The 22,008-nt window shown below is 40.2% G+C and overlaps 1 protein-coding gene across 12 annotated transcripts in view; it reads left to right on the top strand.

The window, feature by feature from the left end:
• Positions 1-22,008, top strand: part of cacna1g (calcium channel, voltage-dependent, T type, alpha 1G subunit) — a 213,037-nt gene that overhangs the window by 83,017 nt on the left and 108,012 nt on the right. For all 12 annotated transcript variants that reach the window (XM_049562754.1, XM_049562752.1, XM_049562757.1 and 9 more), the window contains exons 9-10: positions 15,637-15,788; positions 17,606-17,791. In XM_049562754.1, coding sequence (XP_049418711.1) covers positions 15,637-15,788; positions 17,606-17,791 — 338 coding nt within the window. The remainder of the gene's footprint in view (positions 1-15,636; positions 15,789-17,605; positions 17,792-22,008) is intronic.

Below are 22,008 nucleotides of genomic sequence, written 5' to 3'. Positions count from 1 at the left end.
ACTGTATCAAGAATCAGGCTTTCACAGTGCAGTTCCCTTCACATGAGATGATTTTCCAGGTCTTGAGATGTGTGTGTTGTGCTTGAGGCTATTGTGCTGTGTTTTTGGCATGTGCGATTTTGTATAAAGTTATATAACGCAAGTAAAGTAAGTGACACGGGTATTGTGTTTGTTTGTTTGTGTGTGAGTGTGCATGTGTGTGTGTTTGTAGGCGTTTAGAAGGAGTTTGAAGCCTGGCCAGGTTTCATGAGGTTACTTTCGGTCCCTGACCCAGTGCCTATAAACACATCCAGATGCCATCCTCAGCACACACACAGAAACACAGGAGGTTTTATAGCTTTCTAGTCTTTGTTCAGTCCTTACTTTTCCTGACTCCTCTCCTTCTCTGTCTGCACTCACTCCTCCCTTTTGCTCCCTCCTTCTTTTTATTGTGATTCTGTTCATTCTTCCCCTCCCTCTCCCTATTATTTCTATTTCCTCCTACTCTTTCCCTCTTCTTCCACTGCACGTCCTCCTTTTAACTTCCCTCAGTCTTTTTACCATATCTCTCTATCTCATTCTTTCTCCTTATATCCTCCTCCTTGCCTGTCTCCTCTTAAGTCTTTTCTCCTGTCTCTCTGAAGTGCTCTTTCCTAGTTTGAGTAACATGGATCCTTCTCGTCTCCAGACAGGCTGCTGAAAACTTTACTGAGACGCTTAATTGATTGCAAGCCAATACATCCAATAGACACAAGGATCAGTAAGCCTCTGTTTGTCTCTGTAACTCTGTCCACATGGAGGAGAGACTGGGCTTCAATTTCCATACATCCTCCAGCCAAGTTTTCTACTGGAGTTTTGCAGTGTGTACCCCTTGCGACTGCCACTGTAGGAATTAGGTCTTTCAAGAGACTTACCTGCTGTGTGCACTGCTGCACAAGTTTAAAATCATCTGTCTTCTGCACTAGGTACGGTGGATGTATCACAGATGCCATTATTGTTTCCATATTCCTCAATCCGTACATCGCTATCGATCTCTGATGGATAGAGATCAGCCCTTTTATACTGAATATCATCTGCTAAAAGTTTGTGTTTAAGGAAAACAGCCCCTTTAAGAAATCGTATTTCAGCTCTGTTGAGTTTGACAGCTTTTCGATCAAGTTGGCCCGTTTTCCAGCCCACACACACACACACACACACACACACACACACACGCACACACACACACACAATAGATCTGGCATTATGTATCATCCAACTGCAAATAAGGTTGTGGAGTTCAGACTGTGTCTTGAAGAGAATTTGACAAGATAAAATATCCGCCCAGATGATTAACTGACGGAGAGAGAAAGATGGGGAGCATACACTAACACACTTACAATTAATCAAACTTCAAGCACAACCTAATTTTAAAGGCCAGTTAATGTCTCTGCTGGCAATACTCACACATGATTTGCTTACTAATGAGGAATTATGCTGGATATAGATGGGTATTTCTGACAGACAAGGATAGTTTGTCATCTTGTCACGAAGGTGGAGTGTCTGCAGCTGAGCGTTTGCATATGCCTGGGTCTGGAACTTTGACTCTGCCCACTCTGAGTTGACTGATTTGCCTGGCATTGTTTCTTGGTTAAAATAAAAAAATGTCTTATACCATTGTCAAGCTGTTGTTGAGCGATATCAAGCATAACCAATGAGGAAATAACAACAGTGGTGAGCAATAAACTATAAACAAGGTAGTTGTTGCTATCGGGGCTGTTCTTAATCGACATGTCTTCTCAATATTGCCCAACACTGAAGTTTGCTTTATCTTTGCTCAGCTTCACTCCTAAAAATTGGTCGTTACCCCCAGAGCCTAAATCATCATCAGACCAATACCCAATGGCTTCAGAGGTTGCTGTAATACTTCTCAATGGCAAATTAAGCTTTTAATTTTGCTTCCAGAGAACTGAATATTGACAAGATAGCACAAGACGTGTTACTCTGGGGTTGGCTCACTGGATGAGACTCTTTACCACACACACTCACATACATGTACAGTATGAACTGCTGTGACCTGACTCCTGCGATATAAACCGGCCTCTTGAGTAGACAGACAATAACAGACTCTATATCCACACACGTGTCCTTCAAACACAGACGTTGTTACCCTGCAACCCATCAGTGTGTATGGAACTACAGGGCCTGAACCCTCACTGTCCATGACACATAACAGAGCCCCTCTGTCTGTCTCCTATCTCTTAAACGCACAAATAAGTTCACACAAACACTCTGCTGTTTGGGAAATGGCGCACACATGCTCTTGCTTCGAGGGCAGCAGAGAGAGGCAAGTGCAGCGAATGTAAATGTGTGCACGACACAGATGGAAGGATAAAAAGATGATTAAATAGAGTGTTGGATAGGGATGACAGTGTAAGGACTTGGAGGCGAAAGGATAGAGGGGGTGATGGGTGGAAGAGAGGAGGCGGACTGGTTGGACGAGTATGGAGAGGGTGTCTGCTTTATCTCTCCGCGCAGTTTAAGAGCGTTACCATTTATGGTGGAGCTGATGGAATAGTTGTGTGTCTGCCAACTATGTGACACAGCCCATAGTCTATTTACTTGAGAAGGTCAACCTCTCTCTTACTTTACATAAGAAACTTCCCTCTGTCTGTATGGCCACCCGTCTCTGTCTTCCCTGCATCCTTTTTCTGAGGCTCTCCTGTCATTCTTTCCACTCCCTCGATGTATGCTGTTGATGCCAAAATAGCTTGAGTAGAAGTTAAGAGGCGTAGAAAAGACAGGGATGTCAAGGGAGACGTGGTAAAATGCATGGTTCCTGTTTTGGAAATCGTTGTTGCTGTTATAGTGGAAGCTTTTTAGCACTGACATGAATATTGATTCAGCGTGTAGCTGTTACATGGGCCCAAAGTGATCTGAAGTCACTTTTGGGTCACTTAGTCTACATTTCCCACAGGCGACATTTTGACTTCATTAACCTTGAAAAGCTATTTGCTTGGAAAAGAAAGTTGCTGCTCAACAGTGATACGTGTTGGTGTTTGGACAGTATGTATGGTTTGATCTTGTTTTGTCACTTTATGCGGATAGAAAGGGAAGGTTCACTTTGAGAGGGGCATATTTAAGGGTCAAGAGCTCGAGATTGTTAAGGGTAGAGTTACACTCACCCCGAGTGAATGCAGCTAAAACACACTGTGCAACAATTGCTGAGCCCATTTCAAATAAATTGGCATGCAGCTGTGGTCTGACCACTTTTACTTGCTCTGTTACTTGCAGCAAAAACAGCCATGAACTAGTTTTTCAATTTGTTTCCTGCTAATCACAGCCAACCTTTCAAGGGACAGTTCACCAAAGATTCAAAAAAACATATTTTTCCTCTCAGCATAGTGTTATTTATCAATATTGATTGTTTTGGTGTGAGTTCCCGAGTGTTGGGGATATCGACCATAGAGGTGTCTGCCTTCTCTGGAATATAAAGGAACTATACGGCACTCTGCTTGTGGTGCTCAAAGCACCAAAAAATACATTAAAAAATGTCAGTGTCTCTTTCCAGAAATTGGTGGCACTAGGTACACTGTCAGTAGATGCACACTACCTTCTGCAGTGAAATGCGTTGGGTGAGTGTAGTTTGGTAGAAAGAAAATAGTTCCTACATGTTACGGACTAGTCAAGTCTAAGGATGTCAACAGCTCAGATGATGGGCTAGCCCTAACCTGGAGTGTGATTGAAGGAAACAAATGGAGGAAAGAACGGAACAGCGGACTGGTTTTCCAGGCACGAGAAATAATACAGGTAGGCCAGGTTCGCAGGCTAGGTGTATTCAGAGGCTGGTCAGTCAGTCCAGGCACCGCCAGCTCTGGCCGCGGCTCCCGGTGAGCGGCGAGCTCCATCCTGGCTCTTCCCAATAGTTCAGTTTTTTTTGTAGTTAAAATGGATCCGAAAACAAACATAAACTGGTTTTGCTCTCAAAGAGTCTGTGGCTTGGCTGGGTGGGTGTAGCTGTCGTCCTCTTCAGCGGCACTTTCAAAAATGGGGGGACTCCTCATGACATGGAAGCAAACATTTTTCTCTGCCGCGCTCACACACCTGAATCTTGTCACCTCATTAACTAACTCCAGAGGGTGCATGCACACCTCAATGATGTGACGTAAACAAACACACAGCTCAACCATACCTTTATTTCTCAGTGGAAACCAGTCCAAAACGTAAATGAAAGACAAGGAAAAGGAGAAGAAAAGAGGAACTATAATCCCCCTATCACTCCTAACATACATGAAACTGCTCACAGGGTCTGTGGATTATCTCGTAACCGGGATCACAGTTTCTGGAAAGAGACATTGCTAAGAAGGAATGTGAAATTTCTCAAATGTATTGTGTTGGTGCTTTGAGCATGACAAGCTGAGTGCCATCTAGTTGCTTTATATCTGGAGACAGCAGACATCTTTACATACAATATGTCTGACACTCGATAACTTACACCAAAACAAACCAGGCTGATAAGCTACAGGTAAGAGGGAAAAATGTACTTTTGATTTTGTGGTTGAACTGTCCTCTTATAAATAAATTGTAAGCTCCAAAATTAGACTGAAATTATGTGTGGTCTTCCACTTTGTAGTGATTACCTATGAATGCAGCACTGAGACAGCCATTAGGCGTGATACATCAAGAGAAAATATCCTTTGAAATTAATGAATGCTGTTTCACCACCTGCAACAATTTGTCATATACAGGACAGTGGAATCATAATATGCCTTTTACCATCTCATGTCTCAGTAGCCGATGTTAGTCTTCTTAATATTGAAATGAAATTTAAAAAAAAAAAAGTTATTTTCTGTTTTATATCTTATTTTATTATATAGCAGTTATTCTGTTTCACAAGCTAGCAGGTTTGTAAGGCTGTATAAGGCATAGTAGTGCCGATGCAATATATGTTATTATGCTCAAAAAAAAAAAAAAATTAATACACTCACTGTCTTAGTTCAGCCTGTTAACATTTGCTGATTAGTGTAAATGTATTTTACATAAAACAGAAAGTACAGCTGAGGTTGACAAGAATGTGATTAATTTTATGAATATGGTAAAAAAGCAATGTTTTGCATGTATGGGTATGGAAGCCCATTTCTGCCAGTGTGATGAAACAAAAAAAGATCCTGTTAAGTCATAATAATGAGAAACTTTCTGAGAATAATGACTTAGTATCTCAAAAAATGAGAACTTTTCAAAAAAAATGTTAGTTTCTCAAAAAATGAGAACTTTCTCAAATTAATGAATTTGTATTGTTTCTCAACACTTAATTTCATATTTTTTAAATTCTGTTTTCATATGTTTCTCATTATTTTGAGGTATTTACTCATTATTTTGAGATATTAAGTCATTATTTTGAGATATAGGTAGGCCATTATTATGAGATAAGGAGGCCATTATTTTGAGATGCTAAGTCATTATTTTTGAGATTTTAAATCATTATATTTAGACAAGCAAGTCATTTTTTTGAGATACTAAGTCATTATCTCGAGATTAGTACGTCATTATTCTGAGATAGTCATTAATTTGATAAAGTTTTTCATTATAATGACTTAATATGATCTTTTTGACACTGGCAGCAAGTGGCTTCCATAGAATTGAAAGAGAGATCCCCCTCTATCCAAAAGCTGGGGGTGCAACAGTAGCTATAGACAGAAAAAGGTAACAGAAAGCTTGAAGACTTGTGAGGCGCAGGGATTCTATAACAGATACGTCACTGAGGTCATTATGATTTGATTGAATGTTGTTATAAACGGGAATGTCTGCTTATATTCCTGAAGTTCGGCCCCCTGAACATTAACACACCTTGACAGTTAAAGTTGTGAGGTAGGATTAGGTTCAGTTATTGTAAGGACTGACACTAACATTAGTTTAAAGTTACAGCTTGTTTCATTTTTATAGGTTATGGAATTAATCTACAGTGGTCTGTGTGTCTGAAGGTCTCCTGATACATTCTGATGCTTTATCATGCACACACACATTAGTTTCTCTCCTTTCCAAACCCGGAGAGACAGTGGAAAGACCCTTTTGTTGTGCTACTTGCTCCAACTAGAGACAATATTTATTCAGCTTTTATCCTGCCCTGCCTGAGGAATGCAGAGTTGGCATCTGAAGACACTGGCCTCCTTCCAAGAAAGGCCTAAGAAAAGTGTTTTTCTAATTTGTACAATGGTGAGGCATAGAAGGCAAAACAACAGCTCTTAATCCTGGTTTATAGAGGGAGGGCTTTTCCAACCCCGAAGGCCATGAAATCAAAAAGGGAGAATCAATGAAGTGATCAAATGATGGATTCAGTTATTTCCTGGTTCAGTGAGATGTCAAATAACATGCTGCCTGTATTCAGCAAGTTATCCTCTCCTGCCCTTGCTCTTAATCTACCATTTTATCCCCTTTGCATTGTCTCATCAAGTACTGGTTTCAGCCTTTTGTATGGTGGTATATATGCTAAAATAATAATTTAAAATAGAGGGCCGAGTGTGTTTGGAATAACAATTTACAAAATAAACAACCTACAGTTCATTTGGAAAATGTTGAAAATGGCAGAAAAGGAGTCTGTGTGGCCAAAATAGTAGTTTTCAAAACTCTTTGGAACTGATACTGATCTTTTGCAATTTTGTATGGTGTGCAGTCGCACTACTCACTCAAACTACGTAAAAGTAACTTAAACAAAGGTAAATTATAGAACAATGTTAGGGTTTTTTGGTAGATCAGTTAAAACATATCAATACTTGGCATCCAGTTCAAATTTTATGTACAATTTGCTCCTAGGAATTGTGTTGAAGTGGCTGTTTCCAAAAGCACATGTGCCATAGAAACAGTTTATGCTTTATTTTTGAGTTAGGTTCACATTAAATGAAACAAGTTTCCTTAATGTTGAGCATAAATTAATTAAATGTAATTCCTTTAAATTCATTATTTAGTTCATTGTTCGTAATTAACAGGCAGTGAGATTATTACATTTTTATTAAAAGATACTAGTATTGTTTGCAAAATAAAGTGTTACATTCCAGTCTACAAACATCAGTCATATAAAGTTCCTGCAGTCCAAAGCAAGTGACTACTCCTAGTTTGGTAGTTTTGTGCGGTGTTGAATATACTTAGGTAACCATTAAAAACAGAATGTATGTGATTTAAAAACAGCAAGGTCCCTAAAATTGATCCCTGTGGAATGCCAGGTTCAAGGCAATGGTTTGACATATGGGAAAATGACCTTGTTTGCTTTCTGGTGTAGAGTTAGATAAGAAGATCAATACCACTCTGATGTCTGTCCATTAAAGAAAAGCTTGTATTTGACATTTTGGTCTAAAGCTAACAAATTAAAATGTACTGATACGTTTATTCCATACAGAAACCCAAGCATAAAAATGCAATTTGGCATTGTATGGAGAGTTATATGTTGGATATTTTCTTGGCTGCCAACAAGTCCCAGCTGGCCAAGGAATCGTTTTTGAACGGATTAAACTAGTGAGATATTTGTTAAGTAAGTATTAATAAGTAAGCTTTACAGGTTCTGTTTGTTACCTTTGGAAAGCCAGTCCAGTCTTTTTGCTATGTTACAATAACTGGCTGCTGACTCAAGTTTGGGTCCATGTCATTGGTTTGACAGCCCATTGGTTCGACATCCCATTAGTCCGACTGTCCGCAGTGCTGAACGGCTCGCGGCGGGCGTATGGTGCGCTGCGACCGGCATGAGGCGGAGCAGGCTCACGGCTTATGTGTTTGTCACTTTCTTTTTCATTTTAACCCACACCATGATCTTTTCCTAACCCTAACCAGGTGTTTTTTGTGCCTAAACCTAACCAGACCTTAACCACAGGGCATCATCATGATTTCGGAACGAACTTCGGAACAATGAGTTTAATATGGTCGGAACAATGGGATGTCGAACCAATGGGCTGTTGAACTAATGGGCAGTTTTTATGTTTACTGGGTGAGAGAGGTATTGATCTTCTCATCAAATTCTCAACTAAAAAAAAGCCAATTACCGTATTTACCAAAATACCAACCAATGTTTTAAATGTGTGCTGAGTTAATTCTGGGGTGACAAATTGACTTTGACCATGAAGTGAACTGTGGCAACTGTGGGCCCCACCTTGCCTCTTTAGCTTCTGTAGCAGTACATTATGGTCAAGCGTTTACAGTGCTTTCGAAAGATCCAAAAACCACAGTAAATTCCCTATTATTATTATTATTATTATCATTATTATTATTATTATTATCCCTGTGTAGTTCTTTCATCAAGTAGGTTAAGGAGTTTATGCAGAGTTTCACGTCATTCAGTCATCTGAGACAAATTATCCTCATCACTGTTATTAAATCACAACTAACCATCCATAATGGTGAGTGTATCATTCTCCATTTCATACTTGGAATTTCCTCTTCTGTAGCACGCCTAAGCAAACTACTTGATTAAACTAACACACACACACACACACACACACACACACACACTCACCAGACATGGAGCTGCATCATTGACAGTCTAGGGCTGAGCAGATCGCAGCATCCCGTTTAGATTAGATCACATCAGATTAGGTGACATTACATTAGCGCTAACCAGATTACACTATTCCTCATCTAACACTCTTTACCTCCTAATGCGGCTACAGCCTCATTACCCAGGACACAGTCATCGAAGGAAGCAATTAGAAAAGCACGAGCGTCTTTCTAACTTACACGCTCCTGCACGTGGACAGATTTATCTCCCTCTAGATAGTGCATACACCTCGGTGGTCATTTGATGATTAAGAAATTTCTCCTGTTTGATAAGCTAATAGCTGTGAACCTTTGCTAGCATTCATGGGAGGGTCTGGGTGTATTTTTCTACCTCTGTGTCTTTTGTGTGTTCCTATGTGCATTTCTGTGTGTGAGAAAGGCTTTTATGGTCTCTTTCTCTTGCAGTATTCTTGCATGTTGTCTGAGGAATGTCTAATATACAAGCTGGAACAATAGCATAGCAGAAACAGTGGGGGAAAAATAATGACGTGAACCTCAAGGCCAGATGTCTGCAGTCCAAGTCTCACCTCATAAAAACTGTACTTCTTGTTCTGGCTTATCAATCGCATCTATTATAAAGCTGTGTGTGGATGTGTGTGTCTGCACGCAAGTGTGAGTCTGTGCAGAGTTTTGTGCATACAGTATGTGTGCATACATGGTAATGGTTAGAGCTCATGGTGCCGGCTTATGTGTGTGAACTCGATGTACGAGTACACATAGCTATTAGTGTAACTTTGGGGCACACCTCTGTGCATTTGTGGTATTACCCCAGTCTGTTCACGAGTGTGTGTGTTCCTACGTAGCTGTGTGTGAGGGCATTCATCTGAAAGGACACACAAACATCCAAGTGCGCTCGTATTTGTTTACCGTTTGAACTTTACTTAAATGCACAATTCGTGCGTGCGTGTATGAAGGATTTGCCGCCGCGCCTGTCAGTGTACAAATGAATGGACACAATAAAGCAATGGGATCAAACAAATAGATTTGTCTGTGTCTGTGAACCCAGAGACAGACACAAGAGACACAGACAATGAAAAAGAGGTGTGATGAAACAGAGAAAAGCTTGTTTTTCATGGAACGGGCTGTGGGCATATTATTCTTTTTTAACAAGGAGGCAGGAGGGGAAAGACATTGCCCTCTTCTCTGTATGTATTTTCTACTCTGGCCATTTAACATTGCACATGTATTGCAGGATAGTGCTTCCACTAACATGCTTAACAAGTTACATGATGAAATACACTTCATTTATATTTTTCCTGCCACAAATCCCTTTTCAGCTCCTCCATTCTGATTCTCCAATTACTTCTCCTCATTATTAGTTGCTGTCATCTCATTTAACAGGCAAGCTTGGAAGAGCAATAATAACACATTTGAATTTGTTGGAGATGGATATATTCTTTGATTTATTGAACATGAGGATGACAAGAATAATGGGTGTTGACGCTAATATGCTGATCACAGCTGAGTTGAATTATGATTTTAAAGGAAGGGTGGCAGCTGCAAAAGTCATGTAAAATGTCTAACTAAAATGGAAGGAGTCTGTCTGTCTCTATGTCTGTCCTTCAATTTTCACAACCATTCATCCTTTTAACTGTTCGACTTCATACTTGGTGGGTGTATTGCAGAGGATCCAAGGAGGTGCAGTGTCAAGTGTGACCTCTTAAGATGTACAGTACATATTAATAGCACATTTTGAATTTATTGTGTTTATTGAGAGGGGATCCCTATTGACTGTTATACCGCTAAACAGCAAGCTGAGTGCGTGAATTTACATTTTCTTGGATGGCAAAGACACAACCCACTTTGCTCTGCCTTACTGTGCCTTCGATTGGCGTACCCTGATATTTGTACCTTAATCCTAACTAGTCTCACTGCTCTTACCTAAATCTAACCAATCCTATCAATGAAGGCCACAAGTACCAGCCATCAGAGGGAAAGTAGGGCAAGTTGTGCCTTCGCTATACTAGGAAACACAACTTTGCACCAGGTATAGCTAGCTCTGCATCATTTGCTATGGTACATTCAAGAACAGGTAAAGAAAGAGAGACCAGAGATGTTATGTTGTGGCAAACTCAAACATTTCAAGCATCAGTGATACAGCTTTCAGAATCAACGCTTTTGTTCCAGCATTAAGCTGAGCTTTGACTTCATTAAGGCCAGTAAATGTTTGTGTGAGCTTTTGCACCTAAATGACATATACTCTAGCATATCATGGCAGGTGTATTACTCAAGAGCCAAGGAAGGGCAGTGTCAAGTGTAAAGTTGTTTAGATGAGGAGTTCTTGAGAAAACTGTAAGCAGCAATGGTGGAGGCCAAGCATCCACCCATTATGAACAGGCACATTTTGTAAGGGTGCTGCACTAGTAGTAAAATAGATGTGTAGTTTTTTTGGAACAATGAAGAATCCGTAATGGTATTTCGAATTGTACCATAAATGACTTTTGTTGCAGTAGGGTGCCAGCCAGCCCTTGTTCATTTCATTCTGACTTTTGCCCCCTAATCCTTAAAAATACACAGCATTACCTGCACAATGCACAGAAATTGGCAGAAACAGGAGGTGCATTGGCCCATAGCTCCTGTTTGCCCCAGGGCTCCTGGTGGGTTAATCCAGCTTTATCAGGTTGGATAGCTGGGCATAGAAATTGTCTTAGTTTGTCTCCCTACCAACAGTCAGCGCTGCTTTCTTTTTACCATGACCGCAATTCTTACCAATATGTTTAATGACTTAAATCTAACAAAACTTCAACCATAAGAGTGGCGGATCCGATGATGTTAGGAATATTTTCCATGAAGGTCATTTTGGAAAGCAGTTACAGGCTATTAAGTCAGTTGCGTATGAGGATTGTCAAAGTAGCAATGACAACAAGTGTGGTTATCATAAGCTTCAGGCTCTCAATTATGGTGTAATATTACATCTTGGTGTTGCTGGACATTCTTTCCCGCCTCAGGGCCTGCTGCTGCATGTTAGCCTTGTGGGAGTAATGACTTAATACTCAGCAATGACTTGTAAGTGTTGACTTTTTTAAACTCAGAGATGCTGTCAGGATGCTCTCATTGAAGTTTTCTGTAGACAGTGGTTGGTTTTGACTGTGATTAAACTGAACACAGATGCACATAGTGAATGACCCATTTCAAGTTTCAACCACAAAATTTCATGAAGTTTTGCAAGTAATTAGAGAGTCACTCAACATGAGGCTGAAAATCATTGTTTCACTGCCCTGTTTGGTTGAAAGTTTAAAGTCTGCTGCACCTCTGTCCATACGTTGCCTCACTGGAGGGTTTGTTTGCGTGTGATCCAACATATGTTCTTCTTCACCTGTACAAAGTATTGTCATAGTGTACTGAAGCACCCTGGAGTACACTACCACATTACTGCAGCAAGGTGAGAAGTTAAAGAACAGGCTCTGCTTTCGGGTGGTGGGTTTATGATAATATCGATTCCACTCTCATATTGTCCGTTAAAGAGCTGTATACAACATTCAGAGCATTAATTTAACAGTGAACCACTATTTACTAGTAAGTTAAGACATAGGTGAGTAATGGTGCCCTGAGTAGAGAATGAAGTCACACTACTCTTCTGTGTTTTGTAACCCAAGCCTCTCTGTTCTTTGTTGTGGTAGAATTCTGGCGCACATGCATGTTAGTGCCATAGACTGTATAAAATCATGGACGTAGCCACTATGACATCACCCATTACTCTTGCATTTTGAAACCTTAAGTTCGGCCATCTTGAATTCAGAAATAACCATATTTGGATTAGAGTGTGGCGATACCACTAGCTGCTAGCTTGGTGTATTTACAGCTGTGGTAACTGTAGTAGTACTAATGCTAATAGTTATTTTTGTAAGCAAAAAACAAGTCTAAAACCAGTGAAACAAAATGTTCTTGCTGGAAAAACTTAACATCTGATGCCTTAGATGGATTTCAGTGCAACCAAACACTAGACCAGACTTTTTAAGCCAACCAAAATGTGTATTCACTTTCATGACCTGAAAAGACACTGAAATAGCGACAGCTACAGCTTCGCCTATAGGCCCATTCTGTGAATCTGGAGTTATGCCATGGTTATGTTAACTAACCAACATTGTTGCCATAGTAGCGACTTGTCAGTGGATGGCACCCACCTGTCACTCAAAGCAGCCACAGCCTTAAATATGCGAAACGTTAAGCCTTAATAACATTTACAGAAGTGAAAATGAATCCCCTATACAGCTGTTATGAGTGAGGACATCAGCTATAGATACAAAACTGTTTTTGCACCAGGCTGTAAACATATTTATTTCTGCCGTGAAGCTGGGCATTTTAACATGGGGGTCTATGGGAATCGACTAGCTTCTGGAGCCAACCTCTAATGGCCATTAGAGGAACTGCGTTTTTTGGCAATTCTGCAACGGCTTCCTTTTCACAGCCCTGGAGGCTGCTACTTGGTTAGTGCATGCAAGTCTTTGTGAGTGTGTCGCACTGGCTAGCAAATTACCACCATTCTGCAGTGCTCTCATTCAGCAGTTACCACCGATATTGAGATGGTATTGTCACAGAAGCATAGCACCCCCTGTCCAGTTTCCCCCCAGTTTAACACCATTAGGTCAGCACTGTTGCTGTGGCTAGCACTGTTTTTTTGAGTTAGCATTCTTAGCTATATACGTTCAGTCATGTTGAGAACCGGCCTATCCCGGCCCAGACGGAACCATATTTAGCTCTGAATGTCCTGTACAGCTCCTTTAAATATGAAACTTCACATGCAGCTGGCTAGCTTAGCTTAGGATAAAAAATGGAAATGAGGAAATCCAACTTCCAAGAGCTCTAAATGTCAATAATTAACTTTTCATATTGTTTGTTTAAAAGACTTATACAAACCAAAGTGTAAAAGAAATACTTTATTCTATGTGCCTGATTACTATGCTAAGCTAAGCTAGCCAGCTGCAGGATGTAGCCTTGATTTAATGGACGTATATGAATAGCATTAATCTTCTCATCTAACTCTCTGCCTGAATGGCAATAAGCATTACTCAAAAAAAACATTTTTCACTGAACTATTGGTGCCATATTTCCTTTGTGAAAGAGAAATAAGGCTCCACTGCCAAACTTGTGTCTAGACGTGCTGAACCAGACAAAAGCTCAGCATGAATTTATTTTAAATGTTTATTGCTTTAAAGCAGGGATACTGGAGCAGTCATTTTCCCATATGATCTAAAAGCAGTGTTACACAGGGTTCACACTGGACACAGATCACACTGATTTGTTAATTGTAGCAAAGTCGCCAGTCAGCAGTCACCGGGCCATTCACACCAGAAATGCATTTTTCTGCGCTGGTCAGCAAGTGACTCTGCTCTTTGCTCTGTTTAAATCACATGTAGAGCTCTCTCTCTCTGTCTGATGGTGTGTCAGTGAGTTGGTTGTTTGTGTGTGTGTGTGTGTGTGTGTGTGTGTGTGTGTGTGTGTGTGTGTGCGTAGCTCTGCTTATCTTTCTTGCTCTCTAGACACAAATGATAAATACAGGGAAGCTTAAGATGCATATTCTATCGTTTAGCATTGTCAAGTCATTTATATCATATTTAATACACACTTTATATCCTTGAAATAGATTATCGGTGTGTTTTCTTGCCATCTTCACTTACAGCTCGAGACAAAAATAGACCAGACGCTGAAACTATCGCTGCAGATCGCGAGCAGACCAGAGTGCTCGCTGCTGCAACGCATCCAGTGTGAACAGCCCAATCAGTTAACATGGGCACCGAAAGCAAGCAGGCAGCACTCCACAGAAAATCGGCACACTTCGCAGCGCTTCTGCATCCAGTGTGAACTCGGCAGTACAACACAAGTGACAATATTTCATAATAGCCATCTGACTTTGTGTCACTGTTGCTTTAGTGCTCTAGACAAAGTGGTGCCGTAATGCAGCACGAGGAGCTGTTATTCAAGTGACGATGTTAATCTCTGTATTCCTTTCTCTGTGTATTCATGCTAGTGTTGAGTAATCGCCGCTTAAACAGTCATGGTGTATAGTGATTAGTGGCAGCCCACCAGGACTGGCTTAATGACACACTGTGTTTACATTACATTACATTAACTCCCAGTTCAGCCTGGGGATAACGTTTCTGCTGGGATGGCGACTCTATTTATACACACAGAGGGATATTGAGACTGTGAGATATAGGCAGTCACAATCACGTATGTGCACACATTCGCTTACACTTTTATGGTGAACATGCAAACACAGATCAGGCCCTCAACACCTTCCATTCTCTGTGCCATGTCAGTGTAATGTGTGTGTATGACACCGTGTTAGAGTTGTGTAAACTGTTTATTGCATGGAGATGAAAGGCCTCATGAAGCTTGTCTGGGGTGTTACTCAGCCCACAGACACATAACAGCATTCCCACCGGCTCTTTTCTCCTCGCCGATAATTACAGATACTCGCTATAGATGTCTGATTTACATACTGTGTCATATTTGGATGTGCCGCGCCTTTTATCTTTCGGCTCATGTTCTTTCTCTTGTCTGTCTGCATCGCCTGTTTTCCTCTGTTTTTCTGGCACACATACACATACTGTACACACAGCAGTTTGTTTGATCTAGATGTGAGTGGCAGCCCAATTCTCTGATGAGCTTTGAGCAGATGTCCCAGGCATATTCAGCAGCAGCATTGTGATCAGTGTGTGTACTGGGGCAAGAGAAAGGTTGAGTGTGCGTATTGTGTCTGAATGTGAAAGGACAGATTTGTCACATTTGAACTGAATTCAGCCATCGGCATACTTGCTTTCCACAGCAGGTGTTGTTGCTGTAGTCATATAAAGGGTTTGCTATTAAACATGCACATCCAAGAAGAATTTAAAGTGCTGGCAGTCAAGCTGAAAACAAGACAAATGTCAATCAATCAATCAATCAATTTTATTTATAAAGCCCAATATCACAAATCACAATTTGCCTCACAGGGCTTTACAGCATACGACATCCCTCTGTCCTTAAGACCCTCACAGCGGATAAGGAAAAACTCCCCAAAAAAACCCCTTTAACGGGGGGAAAAAAAGCCTTAGCTCCTGAATTTTTTACAATTTGGAGATACAAGGATTATACAGGAATGTGTCACCATACTGCAGTAACGTCTCCTCTCTCTTTGTCTCCTTGTGTCTATGCCTCCAGCCTGATGAGTTGACCTATGCATTGGAGATCAGTAATGTTGTGTTCACCAGCCTGTTCTCTCTGGAGATGCTGTTGAAGGTTTTGGTCTACGGGCCCTTCGGCTACGTCAAGAACCCCTACAATATATTCGATGGCATCATCGTGGTGATCAGGTGAGCTGCAGAGCAGGATTAGTTTTTCACAAATCCCTGAACAGGGATCCTTTTCCCTCTTCTCTTTTTAAGATAATGCTAATGGCCAGTTTCCATCCAACCAAATTTAACCAAACTCAGCTCTGAAAAACATGATATCACCTTTCCAGTGTGGGGAGTCAATAGAGCAATCAAAAACTGGAAACAGTCTAAAATCGGTGCTGCAGTCTATAGTCTGGTAGTGCAATGTATGTATAAATGATGGCTCCTCCATTTCCAAAAAGTACTTTTCTGAATCATCCAGTTTGTTATCAGGTAATAACTAACTACTTGATTTCCAACATTTTGTATCTAACTACAAATACTGTACAGTTTTAATAATTAACGTTGATGTTGGTCTTAATAAAAAAAAAAAAGTTATAATAAGAGCTAAGGAATTATAAAGTTACTAGCTAACTGGTGAATATGGTGGTGCAGTTTTCCCCCTCAGAAGTGGGTAGAGATCAAAACAGAGCTCAATGGAGAGTGAATTTGGGACTTACATTCATTTGGTGACCGGAGTCACAACTCCAAAAAAATGTTTAAAAAAATATTTCACCCCATGTTACGCTGTATTCATGAAGAAAACAATGTTTTGCATGCCTCCATTGAACAAAGAATCCAAAAACCGAGGTAATTCTTGCCAGATTGAAGTGAAGGGGATCCATGTTTAACAACAGCAAAATTATATGAAAACTTTTACATGACTCATGCAATATACTCGAAGTCTCATTTATCTCTAACTCCCCAAACTGACAGCTCTTTCTGACAGGGAACTGAACTAAAAGTAAACTCTCTTCAAAGCCAGGCTTCATGGACAAAACCAGTAATTTCACCTCACCAAACATGGGCTTTGCTGGTCTACTGCTGCCTAAATCAGCAGGTTTTTTGTGTTATTGTGTGACTTTGGTAAATCCAAACTAACCCCTTCAAAACACATAAGTCACACAATTGCACAAAAAAACAAAACAAATGATGATGGAGATAGCGGTAGAGTAGCAATGCCCGTGTTCAGCAAGGTAAAATTATTGTTTTTGTCAATGGAGTCTGGCTTTAAATAGAGCAAAGTTTCGCTTTTCATTCAGTTATTGTCAGAAAGGGCCATCTGTTTAAGAAGTCCTGGGCATATGACCAGATAAATGAGAGTGAGATTATACTGCCCAAGTTGTGTGAGAGTTTATAATCAGATTTCTTTTGTATAGTTTTGTTGTTTTTTCAATAAGGACCCCTATCTCTTTAATTCATCAAGAATTTTCCCAGAATTTTCGTTTACTGTGGAGACATGCAAGAAACATATTTTCTTCACAAATTCAATGTAAAACTGGGGGAGTAATTGATACAACATTGACATTTGAGGGCTGAAATATTCATTTAACATTGCTGTTTGATGCGTTAATAGGTAACTGTTTGCTAATGTGTTCATAAGACATTATGTCAGTGTTGTGTTTACAGCCTGTTCTTTTGTCCCAAAGTGGCAAAAGGAATCAAGAAACACTGCTTTAATTATTTAATCAAATATAAATAAATATTTTATAAAGCATTAATAAGCAATGTGAAGCTCCCTATCACAAAGTTAGAAGTGTTGTTTACAATGCTTAAATCTACTGAACATGTTAGTTCTAAACACATGATTAGTAATAGTAAAAATTAATACAGTAAAAGCAGTAGATCTTCATGACGCTGGGGATTAACCTGAGAATATTGGTCAGGACTTGTGGCTGTTTGAAGGCCTTGAATCTAACATGAATGTATATGTGTGTTTGTGTTTGTGTTTGTGAATGTGTCTTGTCTTCGAACAGTGTGTGGGAGATCATGGGTCAGCAGGGTGGTGGTTTGTCGGTGCTGAGGACCTTCCGGCTGATGCGGGTGCTGAAGTTGGTCCGTTTCATGCCGGCCCTACAGAGGCAGCTGGTGGTGCTGATGAAGACCATGGACAATGTGGCCACCTTCTGCATGCTGCTCATGCTCTTCATCTTCATCTTCAGGTAGGCAGAGGGAGAGTGGGTGACCTTGCATCCTGTCGTACTCCTAAAAAATATATAAGTATCGATCTTCCAACCTCATGAAGAAATGAACTGTCTAGTTCTTGCTGCTGATGAAGGAACGACATCAAAGAAAGCTGAAATAGAAAACAGACGGAGTAAACTAAAGGGAGTTCGATCAGTGAGCATGAAACAAATTCTGCAGATGTAGTTGAAAGCACAAAGGTGTGGAATGAAAGTAAATTGGTTGGTCAATACATATAGGAAGGAAGGAGCAGAGAGAAGCAGTGATCAGTGCAGATGTGACAGGCAGATTAGTCGATGGGATGACAAGACTAAGTGAGTCCCAGGTCTTGTCAGCAACCCTTCTTTCTGCCTGGTTAGGCCTGGGGCTGAGCTCAACAAAATCCAGTGTGTGTAGGTTCTTATCTGATGCACAGACACACCAGCAGAGTTGTCAGAACAAAATTTTGGCATCATATGTTTCTGCAAACTGAAGATATGTTGCATTTGTATGTTTCATACATATGACGTAGCTCAGATTACATGCACATGAGCTGAGTTTTTCATCAGATGAAGAAGAGGATGGTGGATGGTGCGACACCAAGGCAAGATGGCTGCCAGGCTGTAGACAGCAGCAGACCACTGTTGGAGGCCAACAAAAGCGAATATATTCTATTGTAAGTTTAGGATACTTCCAACCGTGTTTGTGGCAACAAAAGAAATACATTTTGAACACGTTTTGGGACTTTTTCAGCCATTTTTGTTGTAACAAAAACCAGTGTTTTTTTTAGTGAGAGTGTGGGACATTATCAGCCATGTGTGCATCAACAAAGCAGGTATTTATTTAATGAGAGTATGAGACATTTCTAGCCGTGTTTATAGCCACAAAAGTGGTGTCTTTTAACGAGAGTTCAGTGACATTTCCAGCAATGTTTGGTGTAACAAAAACAGGTAATTTTTAATGCAAGTTCGGGACTTTTTCAGCAATATATGTAGCAATTAAAGTAGTGTTTTTAACAAGATTTCACAGACATTTCCAGCCATGTTTGTGGTAACAAAAGCGGGTGTTTTTAATGACAATTCAGGGCATGTCCATGTAGCGACAAAAGGGGGAATTTTTAAATGAAATTCAGGGACATTTCCAACTGTTTGTATCAACCAAAGGGATGGTTTTTATTGAGAGTTTGGGGCATTTCCAGCTGTCTTAGTAGCAACAAAAACAGGTGTTTTTTTTAACTGAAAGTTTGGGACCTTTCTAACTGTGTCCATAGCGCCAAAATAGGTATTTTTTAACAAGAGGTTGAGACATTTCCAGCTGTATTTATAAGCAACATAACTGGGTATTTTAAGCCAAAACATATTTTTTTTTGCTTTGTCTAAACCTAACCATCTGTTAACCACAGCATTGTCTCAACATTAAATTGAAAAATTGAAGGAAGAAGAAACTTAAAGGGATAGTGCACCAAAAAATGTAAATTCAGCCATTATCTACTCACCCATATGCCGATGGAGGTTCAGGTGAAGTTTTAGAGTCCTCACAACACTTGCGGAGATCGGCGGGGAGAGGGGGTAGCAACACAGCTCCACCTAATGGAGGCTTATGGCGCCCCAGATTCTAACATTCAAAAACATAATTGAAACCACAAAATATCTCCATACTGCTCATCCGTAGTGATCCAATCTGGAGCGCCGTGCGCCTCCATTAGGTGGAGTTATGTGGATCTCTGCAAGTTTTGTGAGGACTCTAAAACTTCACCTGAGCCTCCATCAGCATATGGGTGAGTAGATAATGGCTGAATTTTCATTTTTGGGTGCACTATCCCTTTAAAGTCTCATTATATCAGCTACATATAAAACATACAAATGTATTATCTTTAGTTTGCAGAACAGACAGTACCAACATTTATTCTGAAGATTGGGTTGAACACACACAAAGCTGATCATCGAAGAAAAAATGCAATTGATTTTTTCTTTTTATGGCTCCTGTTGATGATAAAATATGTGCAGGAAACTACCTTTAAAAAAGACCCTTTTTTATCTTCAGTGAGATTGACTTTATTCCAAAATGGATTATTTCCCTCAAAGCCCCTGGAAACTTCATACCTAAAGTATTTCTCTGTAACATTAAATATTTATGACTAAATAAGCAACATCAAGAGAGAAAACAGAAAATAAAGAAATCTCTAATGTAAAAGAACCAAAACACTTTCAACTCTGGCAGAAAATAGTGTGTTAGTGTTGGACTCCATCACGCACAGCAGGAAGCTGTCTGGAAAAAAAGAGAAAGAAAAAAGTTTTCAGAGGGCTTAATGTTTGTGTTATTTTCAGATTATCTGAATAATAATTATGTTCACTGTAATTTTGAATGAATTAATGTTCTAACTAGACACCTTCCTGTGACTGCATTAGTAGAAACAATACTGTCACAAACTGGCCTAAAATCAGTCTCTTTTCTTGCTGCCTCACATGTTAGTAGCGCCTGTCAGTTTGTATCTGAGCATGTTCAGCTTCATTTCAGCAGCTTGTTGAGATGTGTGTATATGTATGTGGGGGCACACATGCACTTTAGTACACTCACACATACAAAAACACAAACACACACACTCAGAGTTCCAAGGGCCTTGTATATGCATATATAAACAGCCTCTGATTTGAGTGAAGAGTTGCCAAGTTGACACAGCAGAGGCCTGTTCATTGATCCCTCAGCTCCAGTTGAGCTTCACTGTCTGTGTTTATGAATAAAAGACAGACTGCAGTGCACGCTCACTGCTGGTTCAATAATAACACCCCCGATTAGCTGTCTTACTGTATGTGGCCTTGAACTAACTTTCTTTCTGTCTTTCTTTGCCTCTTCTTTCTGTTAAGAACAAAGTAATAATGGGAAAGATAATATTCAGTGTTTTGTTCTCTGGCTTCTGTTTGACAAGGCCCTGATCAATACTTAGCATAATGTGATGGCAATCTTTCTGTCTTGCTTTATCTTTTTCCACTATTCCTCTTCACTGTATTCTCGACCCTATCTCCACTCAAACCCCCTTCTTTTTACAAGAATAAAGAAAAAGTGCTATCAATCTTCTCATGTTACTCGTAGAAAGAAAGCAAATAAACACACTTCCAAGAATGGTGAAGCTTTAGATTTAAAGGAAAGGTTTGCTATTTTAGGATTTATTATTTGCTTTCTTTCTGAGAGTTAGATGAGAAGATTGAGATCACTTTTGTGTCTATGCATTAAGTATGGAACTAGAGCCAGGAGCAAATTAAACTAGAATAGCATAACGACTTGAAGCAGGAGGAAACAGTTGCCTGCCTCTGACCAAAGTTTGAAAGTTTGTTATTTTAATTTGTACACAAACAGCAATGTAAAACTGGCAATTTGTGGTTTGAGGGGAAATTTAATTTTGCTCTCCAGCTATTTCTCGAATAACTCGTGACTTCCCAGAGCCTTGTCATTGCAGTGAGATTTCCAGCCAACAAGCAGAGACACAAACAACCTGAGCAGACGGATGCATCTTGCTAGCCAGGAAATTCACACTTAAAACCAGCTCCATCTGAAACCACATTTTCACTGCACTGCTTGTGTACAGAGTAAACAAACAAGATGCAATGAGTTAGTGAGTGAGCTTTGGAGGTGTTAGGACCCAGTCATACAAAGTGAGTTGCGCAGGTTTGTGAAGCACTGCCTTTTTGTTGAAGCCTGCCCCAATCAGATGGAGCGCTTTTTGCAGCATGCTGTATCTTATATTTTTTTAATTGTTGCTGGGCAACCACTAAATCACTGGTAATAGCTTAACTGCTATTTTGCTGTGAAGTAAAATCACGGATCTGTACTTTTAAATTCCCCATAAAAATGGGACAGACGGAGGGCACTTGGGGACTGCACACAGACCCTCAGAGTGAGGAGAAATCATAGGGAGTACCACCAGCTGGTCCATGAGCTACAGTTTGACAATCTGCTGTCAGTCGCCAGGCCTAATTAAGGTCGGTAAACTGTTAGAAAGTAGCTGATGTGACAGTTGGTTCAGATTTGTTTCAGCTTACCTTGGGCGATGGTGAAAGTGAGCTGGACAAACCATGCACGTTACCAGTTGTCTTAGCCACTTACAGAAGGCACACCTTTCTGATTGGACAATGAGGAAAATACTGCAATAATGTTGGTCTTTACTGGTCTGAGCTGAAGTTGTTTAAACTCGAGGCGTTCAGGGCACACAAAAGCAATG

The sequence above is a fragment of the Epinephelus fuscoguttatus genome, linkage group LG20, assembly GCF_011397635.1.
Source record: "Epinephelus fuscoguttatus linkage group LG20, E.fuscoguttatus.final_Chr_v1".
NCBI lineage: Eukaryota > Metazoa > Chordata > Actinopteri > Perciformes > Serranidae > Epinephelus > Epinephelus fuscoguttatus.
This window is presented reverse-complemented; position numbering and strand designations above follow the sequence as displayed.